At 36.8% G+C, this 23,830-nt stretch overlaps 1 protein-coding gene across 2 annotated transcripts in view; it reads right to left on the bottom strand.

Moving 5' to 3' along the window:
• LOC130080589 (transient receptor potential cation channel subfamily M member 4-like) overlaps nt 1–23,830 on the bottom strand; it is a 58,045-nt gene that overhangs the window by 15,628 nt on the left and 18,587 nt on the right. For both annotated transcript variants that reach the window (XM_056246016.1, XM_056246017.1), the window contains exons 7-11: nt 2,767–2,831; nt 2,450–2,683; nt 2,244–2,346; nt 1,988–2,109; nt 356–592 (exon numbers count right to left, since the gene is read on the bottom strand). In XM_056246016.1, the coding sequence (XP_056101991.1) occupies nt 356–592; nt 1,988–2,109; nt 2,244–2,346; nt 2,450–2,683; nt 2,767–2,831 (761 nt within the window). The remainder of the gene's footprint in view (nt 1–355; nt 593–1,987; nt 2,110–2,243; nt 2,347–2,449; nt 2,684–2,766; nt 2,832–23,830) is intronic.

Genomic DNA, 23,830 nt, shown 5'->3' with positions numbered 1-23,830 from the left:
CGTGCTGATGGGATAGACATGATAATTGTTTGATGACAAGTTGATTGCAAGTTGAGTGCTCCTCCCGAACTTTGTTTATAAAACATCATTTGCAATGGGAAATTGCTTAGGATGCAAGTTAGCGTGTTGCGTTCATATTCTGGGCTCATTTGCTTGCCTGTATATAGTATGTATTATCAATAAGGTATTTACTGGATTTGGTCTTTTAATATCACTGTTTTAGTATACAAGTACAAAACTGGTAAGAATAACTTGCGAGTAGCAAAGGAAATCCTGGTTATGCCCTCCAGTGGGTGTTACTGGGTAATACACTAATTAATCTGCCGATATTTGTCCAATAATTTTCAGATCTCACCTCATAAATGCTAATGCCGTATTTCTTATCATTGCTGGACTCGTTCCTGCGCTCCTTCAGGATATGCTGCAGCAGTTTGCCGGCCTGGCTGTTGTCAGGGATGGAGTTGTAAAGATCTTCCAGTTTTTCGTAAGTCAGGTAGCTCAAAATGTTCAGACCATGATCAATGAAGAGACGCACAAACTGGGGTTTATTGTTCATCAACGCGTCAGTCATGGAATCTTTCAGATCATCGTACTGCAGGAAACCAGGAAAGAAATACCAGGTTATCACCACATACCAGAAAAACTGCTCACCAAGGCTACAGTTATTTTAACAAAAATACAGTAAAACGTTTTATTGTGAAATATTATTACTATTTAAAGGGGTCCTATTATGCTTTTTCACTTTCTCAACTTTAGTTGGTGTGTAATGTTGCTGTTTGAGAATAAAAAAATATCTGCAAGGTTACAAAGCTAAAAGTCCACTCCAAAGGGAGATTTTATTTAACAGAATCCACTTTCCAAGAACTACAACAGACGACTCGTTTGGACTACAACGCGTTTTTTCTAGGCTTTGTGAAGTCATAATGTTCCTTATTTAAATAATCCCCGCCCTCTGAATATGCAAAAAAGCGGACAAGGCCTGGTTGAGCTGCGTTAGAGAAGACAGTTTTCCACTCCGTTTACAAAACTCATTATTATATCTAATGCTGACAAACTTAGAGTGGTTCAAATTGATTTTAACCACTGTTCCTGAACATTATAACCCTAATGTTTATCTGTGAGCAGCACATGTTACAGAGAACAGCATCCAGAAACTAAGAGAGTACAATGCAGGCTACACACATAAGCTTTCTCCTGCGTTTTAATGTCGATAAAAAACGATTGCAAAATTACGGTGTTTCCATTAACCGATGTTATGCGACTAAAACGTATTTTTTTCCTCTCACGATAAGTCATTCCAACAATCATGGCAACGGATGTTGGTAGGTTTATCACAGCCATCGGCCTAGCCATTATTTTCAATCGAAGGAGCAGTAGGTGTGTTATCCAAGCATTAATGGTAAGGAAAGATATATGAGGTACACAAAACAGGGAGACAGGGAGAAACACATATGAGGCGTTTCTCACTTATATCTGCTTCAAGCTCTTGATTGTGCCATTTCTTTGAGGTTTAGAATCCAGTATTACTGTAATTCTTTTGTCTTTTATGAGTTTAATAAAGAACTGTCTCGTCTTCTGTCCAAACATACCACGCCATCTACATCACGTGACCTGTAAATGCGCAAAAACTGTTTCCATGGCAGTTTTGCGAAATATTACTTTTTCGAATTGCCTGAAAAACCACCTCATGCCACCGTAAAAACCTTTTTGCGATAAATGGGAGTTTTTGCGAAATTTTCAGTGTCACATGATCCATCAGAACTCATTCTAATATGATGATTTGCTGCTCAAGAAAACACTTCATATTATAATGACTGTTGAAAACAGCTGTGCTGAATATGTATTTACTGTAACTTTTGATCAATTTAACACGTTTATTGACTCTGGCTTTTCAAGAGCCCTGCTGTACTGTTTAAAGTACAGCAACATTCGACAACTAGCCCTAGTTTAAAAGCTCATTTACAGTATATTTCCCACAATCCTCTACCTTCCAGTCGATGTTTCCATTGAAGAGTTCACTCTTGGCAATGTCCACTCTGTTCCATGTTACAGCAAGCCTCAACTCATCAGTATAGGGATTAGAATTGCCCGTAGCATGTTTTTTACTCGCTAACACACACACACACAAAGAGAGAGCAAAAATTATAAACAGAAAAATATTTAATGAATAGGTCCACTGTAGACCGAAGGGGTTCCAAGTTGAAGAGATGTAGAAACACTGTAATAAACAGTTTAAGGTTTACCTTGAACGAGGACTTTAAGCATCACAGTGTCAAAATCATCCGCTCCTTCCTGTTCCGCGTTATAAATGCAGATGAGGTCTTTGTTTTGGTAGATGCTGAAAACCTTTCAGGTACCAGCCAAGCAACAAGAAGAAAAAACAGCACAAAAAACAATTCAGTTTTAGTATTTTGATGTTATATGATCGAATAAAGAGTGTAACATTTACCCTGTCAACATGTTTGTCCATCTCCTGCTCTGAAGGAAAGTATATCTTTACTTTCTCCGCCAATCGTTCTCTAAGCTCCATGTTGGGAGTCCCTTCCTCCTTCTCTGCTCCTCCAGTTGAGGGCATCGGAGCAGATTGCACGTTCTCCACGATGTCACACACAAGATTGGCAAGCCCCCCCGAACCAGCCAGGACCAACCAGGGCATGGAATTCTTCAGAGAGATATCTAATGCCTGAAATGAAGAAACATTGTAAGAGAGAATTAAGAGATAGGACTGAGGACGTTTTGCATGTAATTAAACTGGAATCTGCTCACCTCCAGCATGGAAGCTTCTCCAGATATCAGCATATTCAGAACAGGAATGTCAATACTTGCACTGCCTGCACATGAGATTGCGTTTTTTTAGCAATTGCATTCAAGTATATAGTCCTCAATGCTTTTATTAAACAGATCTTAACCTTAAAATATAACACGCGCACACACATACATACATGGGGCTGGGCGATATGGCCAAAAATATTATCACAATATTTTTTTCCATATTATACGATATTGATATATCATGATATTTATCACAATATTCATTTACCATTAATGGGGTAGGAAATGCTTTCCAAATATTTGTTAGACCTTGAGAATGAATGTAAAAATGTAAACTTGTTTCTTCACAATTAAATTTCACAGAGTGGCTACCTTTTAATTTAGGCCCCGTGAAATCAATTTTCCCTAAATTCTGTTTTTTTTTTTTGTTTTTTTTTTTATGATTAAATACAACTTTAAATAAACTTTACCAATTTAATTAAGTTTTTAAAATGTAATCAAATTAAGAATAATCAATTTACAACAAAACATTGCATTTGTATTTTTTTGTCAAATAAGACGCTGTAAAAGCTGAAAAGCGGAGCTGATGTGGTGTGCCAATTGAAATGGCTTCCGTTTTGGAACTGTTTAGCTGAAGGAAATTGAGCTTCATCCACGTCTCTATCTCCTCCAGGCAGGTGGTCAGTGTGGATGTTGGCAACGGAGCAGAAGAAGCGGGGGTTGTCCTGAGATAAAGCTGTGTGTCATCAGCATAACAATAGAATGATATACCATGTCTGCTAATGACTTTGCCAATGGGAAGCATGTAAATGGTAGCCTGGCATGCCAGACCTACATCAAGATGTTAGGTCTGGGAACTCTCCATTGACATGCCTCAATCCGAGGTGCGGGATAAACGGTTACCTTTCAAAATCCCTCTGCACGCAATAGGATGACGCTACAACCAACCAGAGCAACGAACGGTTGTGGATGAGTGAGTCCCATGCGTCTTTCCACCAGCGGAGCTAATTGATATATTAAACTTTTGCCGTATCAGGACGGCAAAAATCCGAACACATCTTCCTTTTTTAAGAATGACTTGAGTGACGTTCTTAACTCCAAGTCCTCCAGAGTCGCGGCCAAAGCCGATTCGAAAGACCGCTGCATCTTCATTGTTTTCAAGTAGCAGGAAAATCACCTATGGAAATCACGCGGAACGTCATGAACTGTGCCGTTATTGTGTTAAGCCCGCCCGCCGACTCTTTACACGATGTGATTGGCCTGACCAGTTTTTGGTTTTTCCAGCTCAAAAGCCTATGGAGAGTTGCTAGACCACACTGGCTGCGAAATAATTTTCGCTGCCGCTAGGGTGCGTCTAGATTTCTAGGCTATGTAAATGGAGAAGAGTGTGGGGCCCAGCACAGAGCCCTGAGGGACACCGCAGGTGACGTTGTGAGTGTGTGATTTTGCTTTGCCCAGGGCAACGTGCTCGGTTCTGCCAGTCAGGTATGAGATAAACCAGTTGTGAACATTTTCCAATGGTGTATTGCAGGCGGTGGAGGAGGATGTTGTGGTCTACTGCAGGGGCGTTGCTAGACCCATTTTACTGGGGCACGTGCCCCAGTATAAATCTGCTGTGCCCCAGTAAATCTGAAGTTTGAGTTTAACAATTTATTTTATTTGTCAGTGTATTTAATATAAATTATATAATAGGGTAATAGAAATGATCTATTTGCATAACAGAAACAGAAGCTGAAATCCGCGCCCGTCTGTGTTTCCTAGCAACAGCAGCGCGCACACATCTGAGCACACCGAAGTCCGGTGTTGGCACGCGAGGTAGGCTATGAAAACATGACGAAACAAAAGTTTCTAAATAATACAAATAATCTTAAAAGTAAAATTGAGTCAGAGTCAAGTGATTGACCGTTTTGCCAAAATGAAGCATAGGCGGTAGCCTACAGTTTAATGCTCAACAAATAAATTAACTTCGTTTGGACTTGGCTGGGGAACTTTGTTTTCTTTTAGAATATACTGTACATGCTCTTTATTTTATATAGTATTAACTCTTTATTGATTTATTGAAATTATGTAATTGTAAATTCTTGAAAAATATAAAGGCTAATTATTCATTATTAACATTGTGTAATGTAGAAGAATGCAAATGTGCAAGAAAGTTCTCTCCGGTTTCTATTTTCATGCCTTTTATGGCACAAAAAAAAATTCGTGTAACATGATTTTAAAGCTATTGTTATCCAATTTGTTGGCATTCAAACACCTTAAAATGCACATATGTAGGTCCGAGAAATCCAAGTTTTCTCGGGGGAGCATGCCCCCGAACCGCCCTAAGTTACTCTACCGAGCATGGTGTTTTTGAAACAAACAAATTTCATTTATCTATCGGTAAGCCCCGCCCTCCTTAGTTACGCTTGCTACCTCAGACAACCAATGGGGGGCCTGTGCCCCAGTAGAGCTTAATGTCTAGCAACGCCCCTGGTCTACTGTATCAAAAGCAGCTGTTAGGTCTAGGAGAATGAGTAGATGGGGAACCAGTATCTGCTGCCATCAGGAGGTCGTTGGTGATCCTGACCTAGGCTGTTTCTGTGCTATGGCCAGGGCGGAAACCCGACTGAAACTTTTCAAACAAGTTATTGTGTTTGAGGTGAATATGAAGTTGTGCTGCAACTGTTTTTTCCAGAACCTTTGATAGGAATGGAAGATTGGAAATGGGCCTGTAGTTGGAGAGAACTTCTGGATCCAGAGTGGTTTTTTTCAGTAGAGGACTGATGACATCAGTTTTTAACGTCGATGGGATATGGCCAACCAGGAGGGAGTGGTTTATGATCTTGGTGATGAATGGAGAAATGGCAGAGATGTTGGCGGGGCTGAAGGGAAAGGGTCAAGGGCACAGGTGGACGGCTTAATTCTTTTGATGACGTCCTCCACTTCTTCCTGTGTGGCATCAGAGAAAGAACAGAGGGGCTGGACAATCTCAAACGGTGGGTCGGCCGTTGGGATGGGCAGGACAGCAGTGGCGGAGAGGTGTGAGCGGATGTTATATACTTTTTGTTTGAAAAAAGTGATGTGCATGTTGCGCCTCTCCTCGGTGGTCTCATAGTGGGAGAGTAGGGGGGGTTTGAGAAGGTGGTTTATTGTTAAAAAAAGTTGTTTGGAGTTACCGGGGCTGTTGTTGATGATAGTGGAATAGAACCTGGACCGTGCGTCCCTCAGAGCTTCTGCATATGCCCTCTTTTGTTCCCTGTATGCCTGTTTGTGAACAGTCAGTCCAGAGGCCTTCAGCCGCCGCTCAAGGACACGCCCAGCCACCTTCATCTTTCGCATCTCGCAGGTGTACCAGGGTGCTTAGCGTGTGAATGAGACTGCCCTTGATATTAAGGGGAGGTCTTGAAGACTGCTCAGGGACTGGTTGTAGACATCCACGGAGTCAGCAACAGAAAGGAAGTCAGTAAAGCCGGAGGAGAGATGTTGAAGGTCCTGGGCCAGGGCATTCGCATTGATGTTTTTCAGCTTTCTGTAGTGGATCTGTCGCTTTGGTTTGGTGTGGGTTTAAGGAAAGGGCATCTCCATTGACACGACCTTGTGATCTGAAACACCAAGATCATAAGCCTGTAGGTTGCTGATGGGGGCGGAGTGAGAGATGACCAAATCGAGTGCGTGTCCCCTGGAATGTGAGGGGGTGTCGACATGAATATTTATATCTCTCAGGATTATCGTAGGTCCAGAGGTAGTACAGAGTGTTGTGAGGAGATCAGACATTTCCGGGATGAAAGCAGAGTTGGGTTTAGGGGGCCGGTAGATAAGGAGAACAGTCATTGGAAAGGGGGGCTTACATTTAAATGCAAGACACTCACAAGAAGATCTTGCAGGCAGGGCGATGGGGACAGCTCCAGGTCCTGTCGGTGAATGACAGCTAGGCCACCACCACGGCCAGTGCTGCGAGCTGCCTCCAAGTAACTGTAGCCAGGGGGACAAGCTTCATTTAGGGCAAAGCAAACCTCTGGCTGATGCCAGATTTCCGTCAGACACATGAAGTCAAGTCCTTTCTCTCTGATGTGTTCTTCAATCAGTGTGGATTTATTATTGATGGATTGAGTGTTGAAAAGTTCGAATTTGACCAATGACTGTGGGGCGAATCTCTGTACAGGTCGCAAAACATTAAAATCCACTCCATGCAGACTGGAATCCACTCCACGAAATGTATCCAGCCGAAAGTGCAGGGATCCCATACTGGAGTGCAGAGGTCTTTACGAATGCATTGCGAACTTTACGAATGCATTGTTGTCCCATTACGAAACTCAAATCTCGGGTATTTATAAACTCGTCACCATGCCTTGAAGGTACTCAAAAAGTTTTGGGGCAGCGCCACCTTCTGGTAAAAAAGTTTTAACAAAATTTCCAAAAATGCTAATAACTTTTGAATAATTTTGCCAATTGTAATGACACTGGTCCTAATAGATTCCTTTGCATAAAATAGATGCCAATTTTGCCATAGTCAGCCAAACTTCCTGTCCGCCATCTTTATTTTCTTTTAAAACATACTTTTTCAAACTTCTCCTAGACAATTTGTCCGATTTTTACCAAAATCGAATCATATCATCTCCAGACCGTGCCGACAAAATATTATGGATTTCGTGTCGATAGACGAAACCGTTTGTGTATACTGCAACAGCAAAGTTGAGGCATGATGCCAAATTTGCAGACTGTTTGATTAATCCATACAGAGTAAAAATGTCCACAGCTAATCATCGTTATCGACGTAAATTTTATTGCGATTATCGCCCAGCCCTAATACACACACACACACACACATATATATACATAAATATATATACACACATTAATGAATAAATTTTTATTGATTATCATTAATATTTCAGTTCTCTGAATCACTGAACTCTTACTAATGTCATACTTTGTCAAAATGAACCTTCACATGACCTTCTACGAACACTTTCTGAATGGTTCACCTAGTAGCCTTTTAAACTAAAAGTTTGGTCTTCTCTTGTGATACACCCAAAATAGTAGGGGTGTAACGGTACACAAAAATCACGGTTCGGTACGTACCTCGGTTTTAAAGTCACGGTTCGGTACGTTTTCGATACAGCAAAAAGTAAGAAATGCCAGAGAAATGTCCTATTTGTTAAAAGAAAAAATATTTTTTTAAATAAGTGTGAGTTTTCCTACATCTGGAAACTTTCAGGTTTATAAATGGGTGTCATCTTTGAAGGATGAACAAATAAATAATGTTTTGGTCATCACATTAAAAATAACATTTAAATATATGAAGAGTTCAGATGCAAAAGCCATTTGAAATTTTCTTCTAGAATGATCATTTTTATGAAGCTTGTATATTTAACCCCCTGGGGTCGGCTATCGCGCCGGCGCGATTGTCTCGCTTTTTTTCTTATCAGTGTAAAAGAGACTCAAAATACTCGGTTAATTTTGATCTTACATATAAGTGTTGTACATCATTAGATCCTGTTAAGTTTCTATTTTTTTTGTGGATACTCACAATAAAAACAAAGTGTTGTGCTTTTCACCAAATAAAGAAAAACAAACATGATGCGAGTTCTGCGTTCTCTCTGTCAGTGAAGTCCATTCTGAAACGCGTCCTAAGATTAACTGTAACTCCGCGATTACTTGTCACACAGGCACGAGAGGTTTTTCTTTATGAAGCTTAAATTCTCTTCTTTTAAATGAAGTAATTTATATAAAAAACAAATATTCTCAGTTTATGCAATCTGTATGAAAAGAGAGTGCTGTCAGTATTTTTTTCCCCAGCTCATTACACTTCATTACGCGTTAATCTGACACGCCCACGGAGGACGCGCGCTATTCAAACGCAAATGTCGAGGCAAGCCATGACAATGCCCACATCAGCCGTTCCACCGCGGCGGTAAAATGTGTGGTGTATTTGCTGCCTTTTACCGCTAAGAGGCGCTACAATCATAGACTCTGAAAAGTGTTCGTTTATTCCGGTTTATTCTCTCTAATGCGTAATCTGCTGCCGCACCGCGCTGATTCAGAGCGATTGAAAGCTGGTAGCAGAAGAATTCAACAAGTGAAACGTAGTTAAAATAATTCATAATCACAATACTGAAATTAGGCTACTGAAATGTATGTTGAATAAATAATGAAAACATTTCAACATAAAACATTGCAATAAAAACATTTAGGCTACATGAATGAGGCTTTACAACTTTAACAGCATACAGAAGACAGCTCAGTGATCAACGCAACAACACGAGCTTCGAGGAGCTTCATTCGACCCGAGATCGAATCTCAATGTAGCATACATGTTGTTAACTTAACTGTCACCGTCCCACAGGTGGGACGTTTGCCATTATATTTTTAAAGCAATAATATCTTAGTAAAAACCTTAAGTAATATTGACAAAATATATATCATTTGAAAGCTTACAATCTCTAGTTTCCATATTTGGTGACTGATTTTCAAAATAAATTACAGAGGAGCCATAATTTATCAATTTGTAACAAGAATATTTTCATACTCCTAAGGCGTGTTCAGACCTTTATTTTGAAATAGCAATGAACATGAAAAATCATGAAAAAATGGTAGAAACCTCAGTTTGTTTTCATGCCAAGAGTTCAAAAGATAGCATCCATTCAATTATTTTAGAAAAAAAGGTCTGAAAATGTTTGAACTATAAAGACAAAAATTATAAATTCACCATTTGTGATGTGGCAGCGAGCTATGATGCACATGCGTGTTTTTTGTATGTGTTTCTTAGAGGTTGAATTCATATCAAAATCTGCCAAACTTCCCATACTACTTCTGAATAAGATTTCTACTTCATAAATTGAATGAAAATTGTGGAAATAATGGTTCATATCACTCAAAACACATATGGAAATGGAGGCGCCCTTATATGGGCAGTAATGGAGTCTGGTTGTGACCTAGTGAAAAAGTTTGGTACTGCGCCCAAACAAAATCTTACTGAAAGCTCATTTTTTGAGATATCAACCTAAAATTTGAAACACAACTTGTTCAGATTTTTGGCTTTGATTTTTCAGCAGTTTTAGAGTAGCCCAGGTTTTGAAAATATATATTTTACATAAAATATGAATAATTAATTTTTTTACATTGTACATTTACATAAACTCAAACTTCTATAACTTTTTTTCTGTTTCACTTTCTTAATTTATTTCACTTCTACAAAAATCTGCCAAATGTCTTCTTTAAAACAAGACCAATCTTACGTCTATATTCCAAAGCATTCTTGAATTACAACCATTTAAGTTCGAAATGTGCATTTTCATGTCTATTCAAAAAAAGGGGGGTGACAGTTAACAGGTTTTAACCGATGTTGTCCTACGTTTATATTTTCCCACCTTGATGCTTAAATAGGTAACTGTTTATATCTGTTTACTTATTTAAAGTCAAGAGTTTTGTTTGATTATCATTACAACATAAATTTGCTACATTCCTGTAGAACCGCAGCGCTGCACAAACGACAAAAACTGATGAAGGAAGATTGTCAGCCGATTGCATCAGAAAATGAAAATGAAGAAGCTCGTCTTTAGTCTGCTAAATTATTGTGTAATGTAAAAGAACACTAAAATTACTTAAGTTTGAAACCAAGTTCGAACATTTCAAGGTTTAAATTTTTTAATTTAAAACAGGGTTGCATCTTGTTTAGAGTTTATTTCTTTTGCGATGCAAAATAAGAAACACTAGGCTAATCTTATTCTTGCGACATTTTAAATTTGTATTGCCAAAGAAATTACAGCTAAATTAAACAATTAAAACAGTAGGCCTACAAAACGAAAATTGTCCAAAGAAACATAATTAAATTAAAAACATGCGTTTCTCTTTGCCTCTCTCGCGCTGGATCTCTTTTTAACAAGTTTATTTAGTCTCCCTCGCTGCGCGCGCTGGGTATCTCTCGAAATTAAACATCAGGGTAAAAACACATCATACAGCTGATAATACTGTATATGTCGCTGCGTGTCAGCCATACAAATCACGGAAAAATTATTTAACCTTTAATTGTTCCTTCAAAGACACAGCATGCCTTGTTGAATTCACCTTACAATAACTTCAATTGAAATTTTGTGTGAAAAAAAAACTTTAAATAGGCTACAATAAATAAACTACAATATTTATAATTTAATAAGATATGGGGTCTACATTTGGACACAGATTTATCCTTACAATAATTTTGCCTGCTCATCAGGCTGGCTATCCGACACTCTCCATATGAAAGAGGAACATTAACACCTTTGTCCAGCAACTGTCCCTCCAACCCCCCCACAGGCTATCGGAGTCTGAGGCTGACTTAACACAAAGAGAAGTCGCAATTCACACTTAAATCGCTATTCTAGACAGTGTTGATAATGAAGGAATTAAATGATTTAAGTTACATGTAGCCTAGTGATATTTCTGTCACAAAAGTTTATTACTAAATATTTCATTATTTCAATAATTGATGAAATAAAACTGGTTTGGGCCAGCTTTTTCCAAGCAAAACTAAATATAATCTGAAAAAACGCATGTTAATTTGTTGTCATGAACAAAATGTTCAACTCAATATTAAATTCTACAGGGATCTTTGGATCCTTACAAGGCATGCAATTTGTGAATTAAGTTTTTATTTTATTTTGTATTATTCAAATAAATATCGAAACACGGTGCTTCGTGGTAATGCTGCTAAATTAAATAACATTTATAGAATAATTATGAACTTAACCCTCTGGGGACCAGAGTGTTTTTGGGGCCCTTGGGATGTTTTGACATGCACTGACATTTGTGCTTTTTTCAGTTATTTATAAACATGTTAATGGCAAAGGTGTAAATTCACTCTATATAGCACAAACTTGGCTACCATGATGAGTGAGCAACATGTATGTACATGTTTGTATTTTTAATAGAATAATGTTTATGCGTGGTTATTGAAAAAAATAAAAATGAAAGTTGCTGAAATAAGACCACAAAACACATATTGATTATTTCTTCACAAGACTTTTGAAAATTGTATCACATAGCCTAGAATATTTGCTCCAAAACTATGTGAGAATCATCCTGACTACTCATTCAGATAAGTCAATAAAGTCTTTTACATTTTTAATGACGTGTTTTGTTTGAGAAAGCTTTATGCGAGGAGGCGTGGTCTCTCATTAATATGTGTGGAATTTCACACCTGAGAAAGACAAAGACCCTCCCCATAATGGCCCTATTAGGTGCTATCAGGCCATATCATTACAGGAGCCTTGCACAAAGAATGAGGAGATTTAAAAAAGAATGGCTTTTAGATTGTTTGGATTTATATAAGGAAAATACAGGGTGCATAAGTCTGGACACTTCTATCACACACCCTTCACCGTATAGACATGGTTTTATTTCAGTTCAAAGTTCAAAGTTAGAGTTGGAAACATCTTGAAAAGAAAATTGTCTTTCTCCATAAATGTCTTAGTTTGATCATACATATTTCAAAGTTGAGGATTCATTATTTTGATAGCTTGAACAAACACTAAAACATCTTAGTTGATTAGTTTATTGACAAAACATACTATATATTTAACATATGAGCAGAAACTCCTAAAAAAAGCTTATTTGATGTCTATTTTAGAGTAAAAACTTTATCCAAAACGAGTCAACGAAATGTTATTTAGTCTGTAACAGTGCGTATCTGTGCGTTCATTCATTCATTCATTCACACACACACACACACACACACACACACACACACACACACACACACACACACACACACACACACACACACACAAACATGATTCACATTTAACAGTACGCTATTTTTCCGTTTACAGACACTACGTTATTCTATATCGCGATTAGAACAAAGCACTTGCAAAAAACACTTACTTCTCAGCTGAATCTGTTCATCCTCGCAGTGAAAATAAACCCAGTGGTAAATGTCCCAGGATTGTTCCTCATATAGCCGCGCAAGACGACAGTAGATTAATCTGACTAAAAAATAATGTGTGTTTTCAGAGTTTATGGGCGTTCACGCGTCTCAATGTGTTGCTTCACATATTTGCGTTTGAATAGCGCGTGCTCTCCGTGGGCGTGTCACATTACCAGGGATAATCAGCTGAGAGAACGATAATGAGACGGGCTGACACGTCTCTCTTTTTATATAGATAACATAAACGGAGAATATTAATTTTAGTTTTGAATCGGATCATTTAAAAGTACAAACTCAAACGATTTAAAAGATATATTGCTTATGGCTGGGTGAATAGTATAAGCTGAGTTGTGTTGAAGATTAGAGACGTGCTCTAGAAAAAAAGTTCACGGTGACTGAGAGGCAGAACGCACACCCTGTTTATTTTCTTTATTTTACAAAAGCACAATATTTTATTTCGATTGTATGTGGGCACATAAAAAAGTAGACATTTAACAGATTATTTTCTCATATTTCTTAACTCTATATGAACAGAAATGATGGTAGTACTTTAAGTCTATTTTTCTGCTATGTGAAAAAAAACGAGCAAAACGCGCCCGCGCGTTTCTGGTCCCCAGAGGGTTAAATGAAACAATATCGCAACATTTCGACAAATACATTATTTGATTTGTTTTTACATTTTAATTCAGGGCGATTTAGCCTACATTTAATTAGAGCGAGATTTTCACCCTTGTCTTGTCATTTTCTCATTGGGAAGCGCTTACATTGCATGTTTGAGTAGATCCTCTGTAGGCCTATACTGTTTTTGTCGTTAGCCTATATGAATACAAGTTTACAGTTTTGAACAATGTAAGCCTACTCTTATCTGTATGATGACCAAAAAATTACGGGGGGGATTAAAATAATTCAGCAGAAGCAGGGATGTTTAGACCAGAAGGAAATCCTAGTCCCCCCTGGCAAATCACACTTTACTTAAAACCATGTTTTTAAAAACTCTAGGTTGTAGGGAACAGACCTCTCTGCCATGCGCGCATGGTTTGGAGCACAATATCTGTCTCGCATGCACGCTCGCTCTAGATAGATTACGGGATATTTTAACTAATTTGCGGTATAACTAGTCGATCACGAGTGGCTCAACAGGTAGATCTATAGATAAACTATATCTTTTAGGAATTTGACCGACCGGGTTGACACTTCAGCGTGAGAAATCGGGGGGGTGGCGTGAGAGCGTGAGATTTGGGTCAATTGCGTGAGTACTCTCACGAGTAGTAAATAGCCTATACCACCTGTCAAAATGATTGATTGACAGGTGGGCGTGGCTATCCTTTGATCTTCCCCCGCCCCTTCCGGTTCCTCCCCTTCCTGTCCCGCCCCTTGTCCCGCCCCTTCCGGTCCCTCCCCTTCCTGTTACCTTTGACCTAGTTCCGCCCCTTCCTGTTAAACTTTCTGTCAAAATGATGGATGACGACCTTTATCTAGTTCCACCCCTTCCTGTTAAACTTTCTGTCAAAAATGATGGATTGTTTGAAGTTTGTTTGATCTAGTTCCGCCCCCTTCCTGTTAAACTTTCTGTCAAAAATGATGGATAGTTTGAGATGTATTGGCTTTGATGTGACAGTTAGTTTAATTGTTTGAAGTTAGTTTGAGATGTATTGGCTTTGATGTGACAGTTTGTCTAATCGTTTGGAGTTTGTTGTTGCAGTTACAAAGCGATGGATTGTTATTATTTAGCGCATCCCCTCGCTATGCCTAAGCTTATCATAGCAGGTGTGTGTGAAAGTGATAAGAAAAACTGTTATAGCTTATCTGACACAAAGTTAAAAAATAAATGTATTCAGTGAAGCATTTCCGATTAAAAAATGGAGACATTAAAATTGTAAACAGTTAAAATGTATTACAGTTGAATAATATAAAACATACAGTTTATGTAAAACCTCACCCCAAAAAGTTGAAACAGTTGTTGAACAGTTGTAAACATGTATGAATGATCTCCCTCTGCCTCAAAACATAGGAGCGTGCGTCTGTGTATTTCCCCCTCCCTACCACTCTCACTCCCACATCGCTTGGGACGCTGGAATTGTATCTGACTAAAGTTGAAAAAGCATTGTGTTCATTTTAAATTATATAAAATATATAAAATAAAATATATAATACAAAATAAATGTCTTACTGAAGCAATTATTTCTAAATAAATAAATAAATACATCTTACAAGTTTTACAGAGTTGGAAGAAAAATCCCCCGCTAGAGCCGGATCTCTCTGAAAACTGTCTCCAATTATATATTTTTTTGGACCGTAGGGAGTTAGGGAGTCGTTTGTGTGTGTGTGTGTGTGTGTGTGTGTGTGTGCAGGCGTATGTTGCAGCGTCATGGATCTCCTCCCCTCCCTCCACATTGCTGGGGACCTTGAAAGTTTATCTCACACAGAAGTTGAAAAACCATGTTGTTCATTTAAAATCTTACTAAATTACTGAAGTTGAAAAGCATTCTGTTCCTTTAAAAGTGTATAAATTAAAATATATCATATATAAAATAAATAGTTTACTAAATTACTGAAGTTGAAAAGCATTCTGTTTATTTAAAATAAATATTTTACAAATTTACTGTACCAATTATGTTAGATTTAGATAAAAATAAAATCATCTTATATTTTCACCAGGGTTGAAGTAGCTCCTATCACATAGATGTCCATATTGACCATTTAAAGTTGAAAAGAACCCCAGAGTATTTCTCTCTTTCTCACACCAGCGTTTGACAGTCAGAGGGGTGTGTTCAATGATCAGAATGAGACTGTGAATGTTTTGCTAAATTTATTTTCATAGTGTATAAGCATTAAAAGTTTGAAATAGACCTTTTTAAAAATGTGATTTTAATTAAATTCATAAAAAACAAATATGCTATATCGATGGTCTCTGGGAAAAACTTGACTATATTTTTTATTTATCAGGGTGCATGTAAAGAACTTTGAAATTTGCGGCTCTCACAACTTATCACACACATTGTGTGAAATGTTTAATAATTACTCAAGTAGTATCTGTGAGAAAATCCCCACATATGGCTATAGTGAGAGAGCTACAATGAAGACTTTTAGAATCTGTGATGCCTCAGGCCGAGCCCCATTGATAGCCTGCTTATAAGCTCCTTCCGATCACCAGCCCATCTTCAGAGAAATACGTTACTTTACAATAATGTTAGCTTCAGGATATAGGGTGACAGAGCAGATGAGCCTCTGTGCATCATGTAATGTTAGTCTGCTAACGCCTTTCCAGAGCCAAAGTTTTGTTCGTACTAAATTTATTTCAAAGCATAATCGTAAAAGTTTAAATATGATCTTTTAAAAATGAAAAGATTGTTTAAATTAAATCTTTATAGTTTTAATACATTCGTATGTTTTAGAAGATGACTGTAATGATTTTGTTTAACGGTGACCTAAAGTATAATTGTTATTAATATAGCCATAATGATTTTTGAACTGTAACCGCATATTCTACCCCATACACGACCATCACAGAAAACTACATTTTTACATTGTTTTTTACATACTGTTTTGCACTGGTTCCATAAAATCAAATAAAGTATATAACTCAATGTATAATGACAAATGTATTCAAACAATTTAACCTTAGTTTTAGCTAAATTAATATATATATATATATATATATATATAAATTATATATATATAAATATAAAATAACTCACACTCACAATAGCTTCACACCCTCACAGAGACGAGAGGAGTGACAGTCCAGATGAGCCTCTGGGGTCACAATGCCCCAGCATATGCAATGCTAGTCTGCTTTTCAGAGGTTTATTCATATTAAACTGGTTTAAAAGCATAATCTTAAAAGTTTAAATGAGATCTTTTAAAATTGAAAAAAACTGTTTAAATCAAATCTTTAAAGTTTTATTAAAATCGTATCTTCTATTTATCTTCTTAGAAGACTTCTGTATGATATAAATGATTTTCATAAAGGTATTATTTTTACTAAACATTGTTTGTTCAAAAAATAAAAAATGTTATAAATCAAGAACTGTGCTTAGGCGTCTTAGATCTTATTTCAAATAGTTTTTGTCCATGCGACATGAAACATGTTGTCAAAGTTTGTCACAAAGTGTTTGTTGTTTTAAAAGAAATCCCAGGACTCTACATTGCTCTTATTTAGATTAAGTTGTATCATTTAGAAAATCACCACACATTTTCAGAGACGCAATGTGCCTCTGTGCTCCATGACGCAGCATAAGTTTGTCTTGAGCGAATATTTAATTTTACTCGTCTTAATTCAAAGCATGTTCTTACTTTTTCTGCGGTAGCTACGACCTATTGTACGTATAAGATATATCATATTTACTTTTCTTGCATCTCTCAAACTATCCTTATTCATTGTGGAAGCACACAGGGTGAAACCCTTCACTGAGAATATACTATCGGTTATCTACTCAAAATATATGTAGAAGTTTAAAATGTTAGCATTTGTTGATGCGACAGGCCACATGAACAGACTTTGGGGAGAGCTGATGATACTATAGCAGGAAACATGCCCCTTTAACCTCCTCCATTTTTGTAGGCTTTTTGTTAAATACCCTATAGCTTAGTCCTTAAAAGGTACGCTGTGTAGGAATTCCCCCATCTAGCGGTGAAATTGTATTTTGCATTCAAACGCATAGTGCTCTCTAGCACTTCGCTTTTTCAAATGCATGTTGCAACTACGGTAACCGCTATGTGCCAAGAAGCTACGACATGTCGTCCAATTGCACTTCATCGAGTTTAACTATACACGTTCTACCGTTATGTTGCCTATATAATGAATTACACAACCACGGAATGAAAAAGCTTGTAATGTAGACCATAACACTGACTTAACTTTCGACGAGAAAGCAGGACTTCAGTGTCCCTTTCAAAGTCTTTCTCCTTCATTAGCTCTATCCACCTGGGACAAGCTATCCCGATATTTACCGTCGTTTTGAATTTGCCGGACACGTTTCACTTTAAATTAATTTTTTAAGCTTTACCATGGCTACGAGGATTGCATTATGAAGTGCCGTGCAATCTTTCAAATTTGCCGGGGGAGTGACAAGCGCCTCTCACTGACCTTCTTGTGTCCGTTTCAGATGGTTTCAGTCAGCCGGCTCTAAACGAAAACCTGTTGTAGAAACGCGTTGAGGTAGCCTAGTGCTTTTTGTCCCCCTCCGCTATTATAGTTTTTCAAGATGGCGGAACGACAATGAAGGCCTCCATGGACTTACCCGTCAGAACATTGGCAGAGCTAATTTTACACCAATGAGGTCATATTTATGAATAAAGCCATTGAGCTATAAAAATACTTTTTAATTCCCCTTAAAACCAAAGATTAAGTTTAATGACACAACGGTCCACCCAAAATCAAATACTTTATACGATTTGTATAACACTTTTCAAAGGGTAATCTTACTTTAAAGTTTGAACAAAAATGTAAAAGCGCTTCTTCATTTTTGCCGTGTTCTGACACAATGTCATTCATTGGTACTTTTTTCCTTTAAACTTCTTTTAAAATATACTTTTCTTATTTATACAAAGGTTCAATTTCAATTCATTTCCTAGCAAGTATAAAGTAAAAAATATGATATATGATATGTCTGATGCAAAGTTTTTTGCAAAAGAAATATGTGCCGCAAAACACCAAACAGTTCAACTCAGACGTAGACTAAAAATTCCCTTGGCTAGAAAAAATCTCTACAAAAGATCGTTTCTTCCTATGGCAGTGATTATCTTAAATCGTACAGTGTTTTAATTGAAACAATAGAGCGACTGCTAATATTTTTTAATTTATCTTTTTTACAGTGTTTAACTATATTATTTTTTGTATTTGTTTTGTTGATATGTGATGTGTCTTATGGTACAGTGTCAAAGAAAAATTTCCACTCTGTGAAAACAGACTGGACAATAAAGTTCAATCAATCAATCAAACGTAAGGTGGTTTTCCAGATTTTCAGCCAAAAATCAAATACTGTATTAACCTTTTCAAAGATTAATCTAGCTTTTAAAGTTAGAATAAAAAACCAAACATATCTTCATACCTGTTGTGTTCTGACACAAGGCCATTAACCGGTTCTTTTATAAATTTACTGTCTACAAATATCAGCCTGATAAATATGTACTTAATACACGATTAAACGAGGCAATCATGCTACCAAATATGTCTGACACAATGTTTTTAAGAAAAAGCAGTGTTTAAAACCAGATGATTTTTCTTATGACAAACCTACAGAAATGCCTGTTGATTACTAAGTTTCAGGCATAGCTCAACCATGCAATGTTTGAGAAAGCTAATATTGGTGTAATCTTTGCTCGGTCTCACCCTCACGCTGATCCAGGCATAGCTTTTTACTAAAAGAAAATATTATGGAAGTCATTATCAAACTATTTTATTTATTAATATTAGGGTTTCCTGCTGATTTAAAGTTTTTGTTTGTTATTAACTAATACCTTTATTTTTTTACATCCAGCACAAATTTTTTCAAAAATTGTTCTCTGACCCCAAATAAACAGATAATGGAATGTTCACAAGTTACAGTTAGATATTCTCCTGCTTAGTATGTGTGTAAATAGTAGTGCTTAAATGTTTGTCTGTATTTTGTCACACCGTAGTGATGCAAAGTTTCACACTCTTGTAAAGACTATGGTCTAACTGTAAAACATAATCTTTATACATGAATTCAAAAGACCAAATCACTAAGAAAAGCACCGTTTATAATAATACATACACAAAAGTTCACAAATGATGGTTTTATTACTATTACTATTCAGATAGCAGACGACACTGGTTCACATTTTGAATGTGTGTCTGTTTTAGGTGAAGACTTTTCTTTGAGAGCTGTCGACATTCATTGTTTATAGGAATAAATGACCATTGATAATTTAAGTGTTTGTACTCTGAAGTATTTCTGTTTGAGAATGTTTGACTAAATTGCAACTTTCCCTCTATCTACGATGTGGAATCACACAAAAGTATTAACATGCTGTTAATATAAGCAAGTATTACTTAAGTTACTTACTTATAAGTAACTATTAACACGAAAAGCAAGCGCATGCTGTTTTACACGTTACACTGTTATTACAACAGAATCACATATGACTATTGCACTGAGAGAGGCCTTTTCATTAAGACTGTTAAACAAAGTTCGGTGTTTAAAATTGCACAAAAGTAAATGCTAGAGGTCAACTTGCTAAAAAGTAAATTCAGCGTGACCCAACAAATACGAAAAGCCATTCGTGAGCAGTTTTGAAAGTTTGTAATTGACATCATGTTTCTTTTTGTTTTGTACAGTTTGCAAAAACTATAGTCTACGAACGTGGTCAAACATAGGAATTTATGAAAAACATGAACAGATATTTCTACATGAGATATTTATTTTAGAACATCTTTCAGCTATGTCTACGAAACATCGATATGAAAGATGAGTATTTCTGTTTTTCTGTTACCTATAAAACTATTATACTTCAAACTCGTATAGCTATTGCCCATTTCACAGCACAGTCGGTTCTTTTTTTCTACGTGGCAAAACAACGGTTAAGCTAATGAATTACCATTGAAAGGCGGGATGATTCATTTTTTAATCCGTCTACACCGATACTTTGACACAAGAGTTTTAGGCAGGGGTCTTTTAGGCCTGATCCAGAAAACAGACGTTGTGTTTTATGTCTTAATAATCGTTCTTCTTTTTATGAAAAGTAAGTAGTTTTGGCCTCATCAGCAGACGAAATGTTTTAACATTTCGTAAATATCAATTGTTATATAAATTATATCTAACTATCAACAGTTATATGTGAAACACGCTCAGTCGCATTAGAGTCGGATTCTTGTTTAAATTGAACATTGTTATTGAACCGCTAGTGTTCTTAAATTGTTTACCACGGTTTCATTTTTAACAACACTATCGTAACACTTTTCGTGAACTCTAGGCCTTCTCTTTTTTCATATACGACAGTATTTGCATGAATCGGCTTGATTTAATAAAATGATGGTTTAAATCACAGTGTAATTTTATACCATCCTAGTTTTTAAATATCTCTTAAATTTTATATTTTAACCCTTTATGCGAATGCGAATATAGAATATCACACAAGGATCTCTGAAATATTTTTTTCGTGTAAAACATCTATGTAGGTCATAGATCTATCTATGTTTTTAAAAATACAAATACATCGTTCTCTAAGTGACCCTCAAAATCTGGGGATAGCTTCCGTGTAGCTATGATGATTGATCAGAAAATTACTTTTGTCGCTTTGTTTGAAGAAACACTTTAATCAGCTGGTGCTTGATAATTATTAAACAACCCTCAATTCGGTAATGTCGTGTTTTACGCGATATTGATATCGCGTTTTAATTTAAACTCAATGCGCTAAAGTTCTATAACTGGACTTAATATTTGGTAAAGCCTTACTTTCTTAATGCTTTTTACAGAACTTGTTGCAAACAATTCATACCCGTCTTTAACCTCTTAATCTTTAATGAAAATATCATTACTGGATTAAGAGAAAATATTTGTCTCTGTCAGGAAAACAATGTTTCCTACATTTAGTCGTGATGCTAGCAAGCTCTTGGTTTTCTCGGCATCTCTTTGCTTGTATACAACACTTGATATGCATTCATTTAAATAGTATATTATCCTAGTTTATTACTATAATTATATTTTGGGGCGGTAAGTGGACATCGAATGTGGTGCGAGGGTCTTTGAAATATTTTAAATGCAATTTAGATGTAAGGTTTTAATGAGATCGGACATGACTATAAAATAAATAATTTTTAAGTCATTTATTCATAAGTCATTTTTTTTATTTCAACATTATACTTTTGAGTATACAATCATATATATTGAAGTAGTGAAGAAAATGACAGACCAGCATTACATCCTGTGCATAATGTAAACAATAACGACATTTACAGGTGATCCAGCCACAATATAAAGTCGCGGCACGCAATCATGTTTTGCTCCAGGGCATAGCTGACCATATATTCAACTATTTCATCAATATCTGTTTTAACATTTTTTGACAACAGTGACACACAGAGATCTGTTACAAACATACACATACAGAGTAGGTCGTCGACTTCGAATTCCTCACGAGATTCAAGCATCACATCCAGAACTTTTCTGAGGATTACGCCGATCGGTTCTTTGCCGTTTAAAAACATGGGCGTAACATCTGTCCAGGATCCAACCAAGCCTCTTATGACATCCATTTCTTTTTTGAGATTTTTCACACGCTTGGTATCCCTCGCACAATCGTTATTCTCATCAAACGCAGCCTCGATGATCCTGTGCATCAAGCTAACCATTGGGCCTCTAAAATGATCTTTAAACATAGAGTCTAGCGTAGCTCTTAAACGACACTCTTTCCCCGTGGCGCACTCACACGCTGGATGGCGCAGTGTCCCCGCTACATCAGAACTCAACGGGGAGTCGCTCTCCATCAGCTTTTGCGTCGCCATTTCTGAAGTTTTCAGATTTTTCGGTCCCCTATTCGATGGTGAAAGATTCTGTTAGTTCCTGGAATCTCCTGGAAGTCCTTACAGCACAATCGTATAGACTTTGTGCGTTAACAAAGTTTTTGGGTCAGAAGTGTGAGTTGAAAAAGTGTACTTTGCGTCTGACAAACAAGAAGGTTGAAGCGGCCTTTGACAGTCCGTGTAACAACCAGACAATGTTCCTTCGACTTTTGATCAATGTTTCAGTAGCACAGCAGTCCGCGACTATTAGAGCTAGAGCCAGGGGTTGTGTGCGATAACTCAGGCTGGGCTCTGTGTAGAGTTTATCAGGACAACTGATAGTGCTCAGCCCACCCCCATAGGAGGAGTTGTATAGGGGTGTCATCGTCATGACGTCGTAAACCGCTACGTAGGATTAAAGCCTCATTGAATCATAAGTAAAGTCATGGAGAAGTTATGCATATGCCGCCAGAGAGATGTCCACTTACCGCCCCAAAATATAATTATAGTAATAAACTAGGATAATATACTATTTAAATGAATGCATATCAAGTGTTGTATACAAGCAAAGAGATGCCGAGAAAACCAAGAGCTTGCTAGCATCACGACTAAATGTAGGAAACATTGTTTTCCTGACAGAGACAAATATTTTCTCTTAATCCAGTAATGATATTTTCATTAAAGATTAAGAGGTTAAAGACGGGTATGAATTGTTTGCAACAAGTTCTGTAAAAAGCATTAAGAAAGTAAGGCTTTACCAAATATTAAGTCCAGTTATAGAACTTTAGCGCATTGAGTTTAAATTAAAACGCGATATCAATATCGCGTAAAACACGACATTACCGAATTGAGGGTTGTTTAATAATTATCAAGCACCAGCTGATTAAAGTGTTTCTTCAAACAAAGCGACAAAAGTAATTTTCTGATCAATCATCATAGCTACACGGAAGCTATCCCCAGATTTTGAGGGTCACTTAGAGAACGATGTATTTGTATTTTTAAAAACATAGATAGATCTATGACCTACATAGATGTTTTAAACGAAAAAAATATTTCAGAGATCCTTGTGTGATATTCTATATTCGCATTCGCATAAAGGGTTAAAATATAAAATTTAAGAGATATTTAAAAACTAGGATGGTATAAAATTACACTGTGATTTAAACCATCATTTTATTAAATCAAGCCGATTCATGCAAATACTGTCGTATATGAAAAAAGAGAAGGCCTAGAGTTCACTAACATTACAGCTAACCGTAGGAAACGGATATCCATGGGTGTAAAGAAAACATCGTACAAAATACGAAAAGTGTTACGATAGTGTTGTTAAAAATGAAACCGTGGTAAACAATTTAAGAACACTAGCGGTTCAATAACAATGTTCAATTTAAACAAGAATCCGACTCTAATGCGACTGAGCGTGTTTCACATATAACTGTTGATAGTTAGATATAATTTATATAACAATTGATATTTACGAAATGTTAAAACATTTCGTCTGCTGATGAGGCCAAAACTACTTACTTTTCATAAAAAGAAGAACGATTATTAAGACATAAAACACAACGTCTGTTTTCTGGATCAGGCCTAAAAGACCCCTGCCTAAAACTCTTGTGTCAAAGTATCGGTGTAGACGGATTAAAAAACGAATCATCCCGCCTTTCAATGGTAATTCATTAGCTTAACCGTTGTTTAGCCACGTAGAA

This window comes from Rhinichthys klamathensis, unplaced genomic scaffold, assembly GCF_029890125.1.
Source record: "Rhinichthys klamathensis goyatoka isolate OS25496 unplaced genomic scaffold, OSU_Roscu_1.1 h1tg000035l_1, whole genome shotgun sequence".
In the NCBI taxonomy this organism is placed as follows: domain Eukaryota; kingdom Metazoa; phylum Chordata; class Actinopteri; order Cypriniformes; family Leuciscidae; genus Rhinichthys; species Rhinichthys klamathensis.
This window is presented reverse-complemented; position numbering and strand designations above follow the sequence as displayed.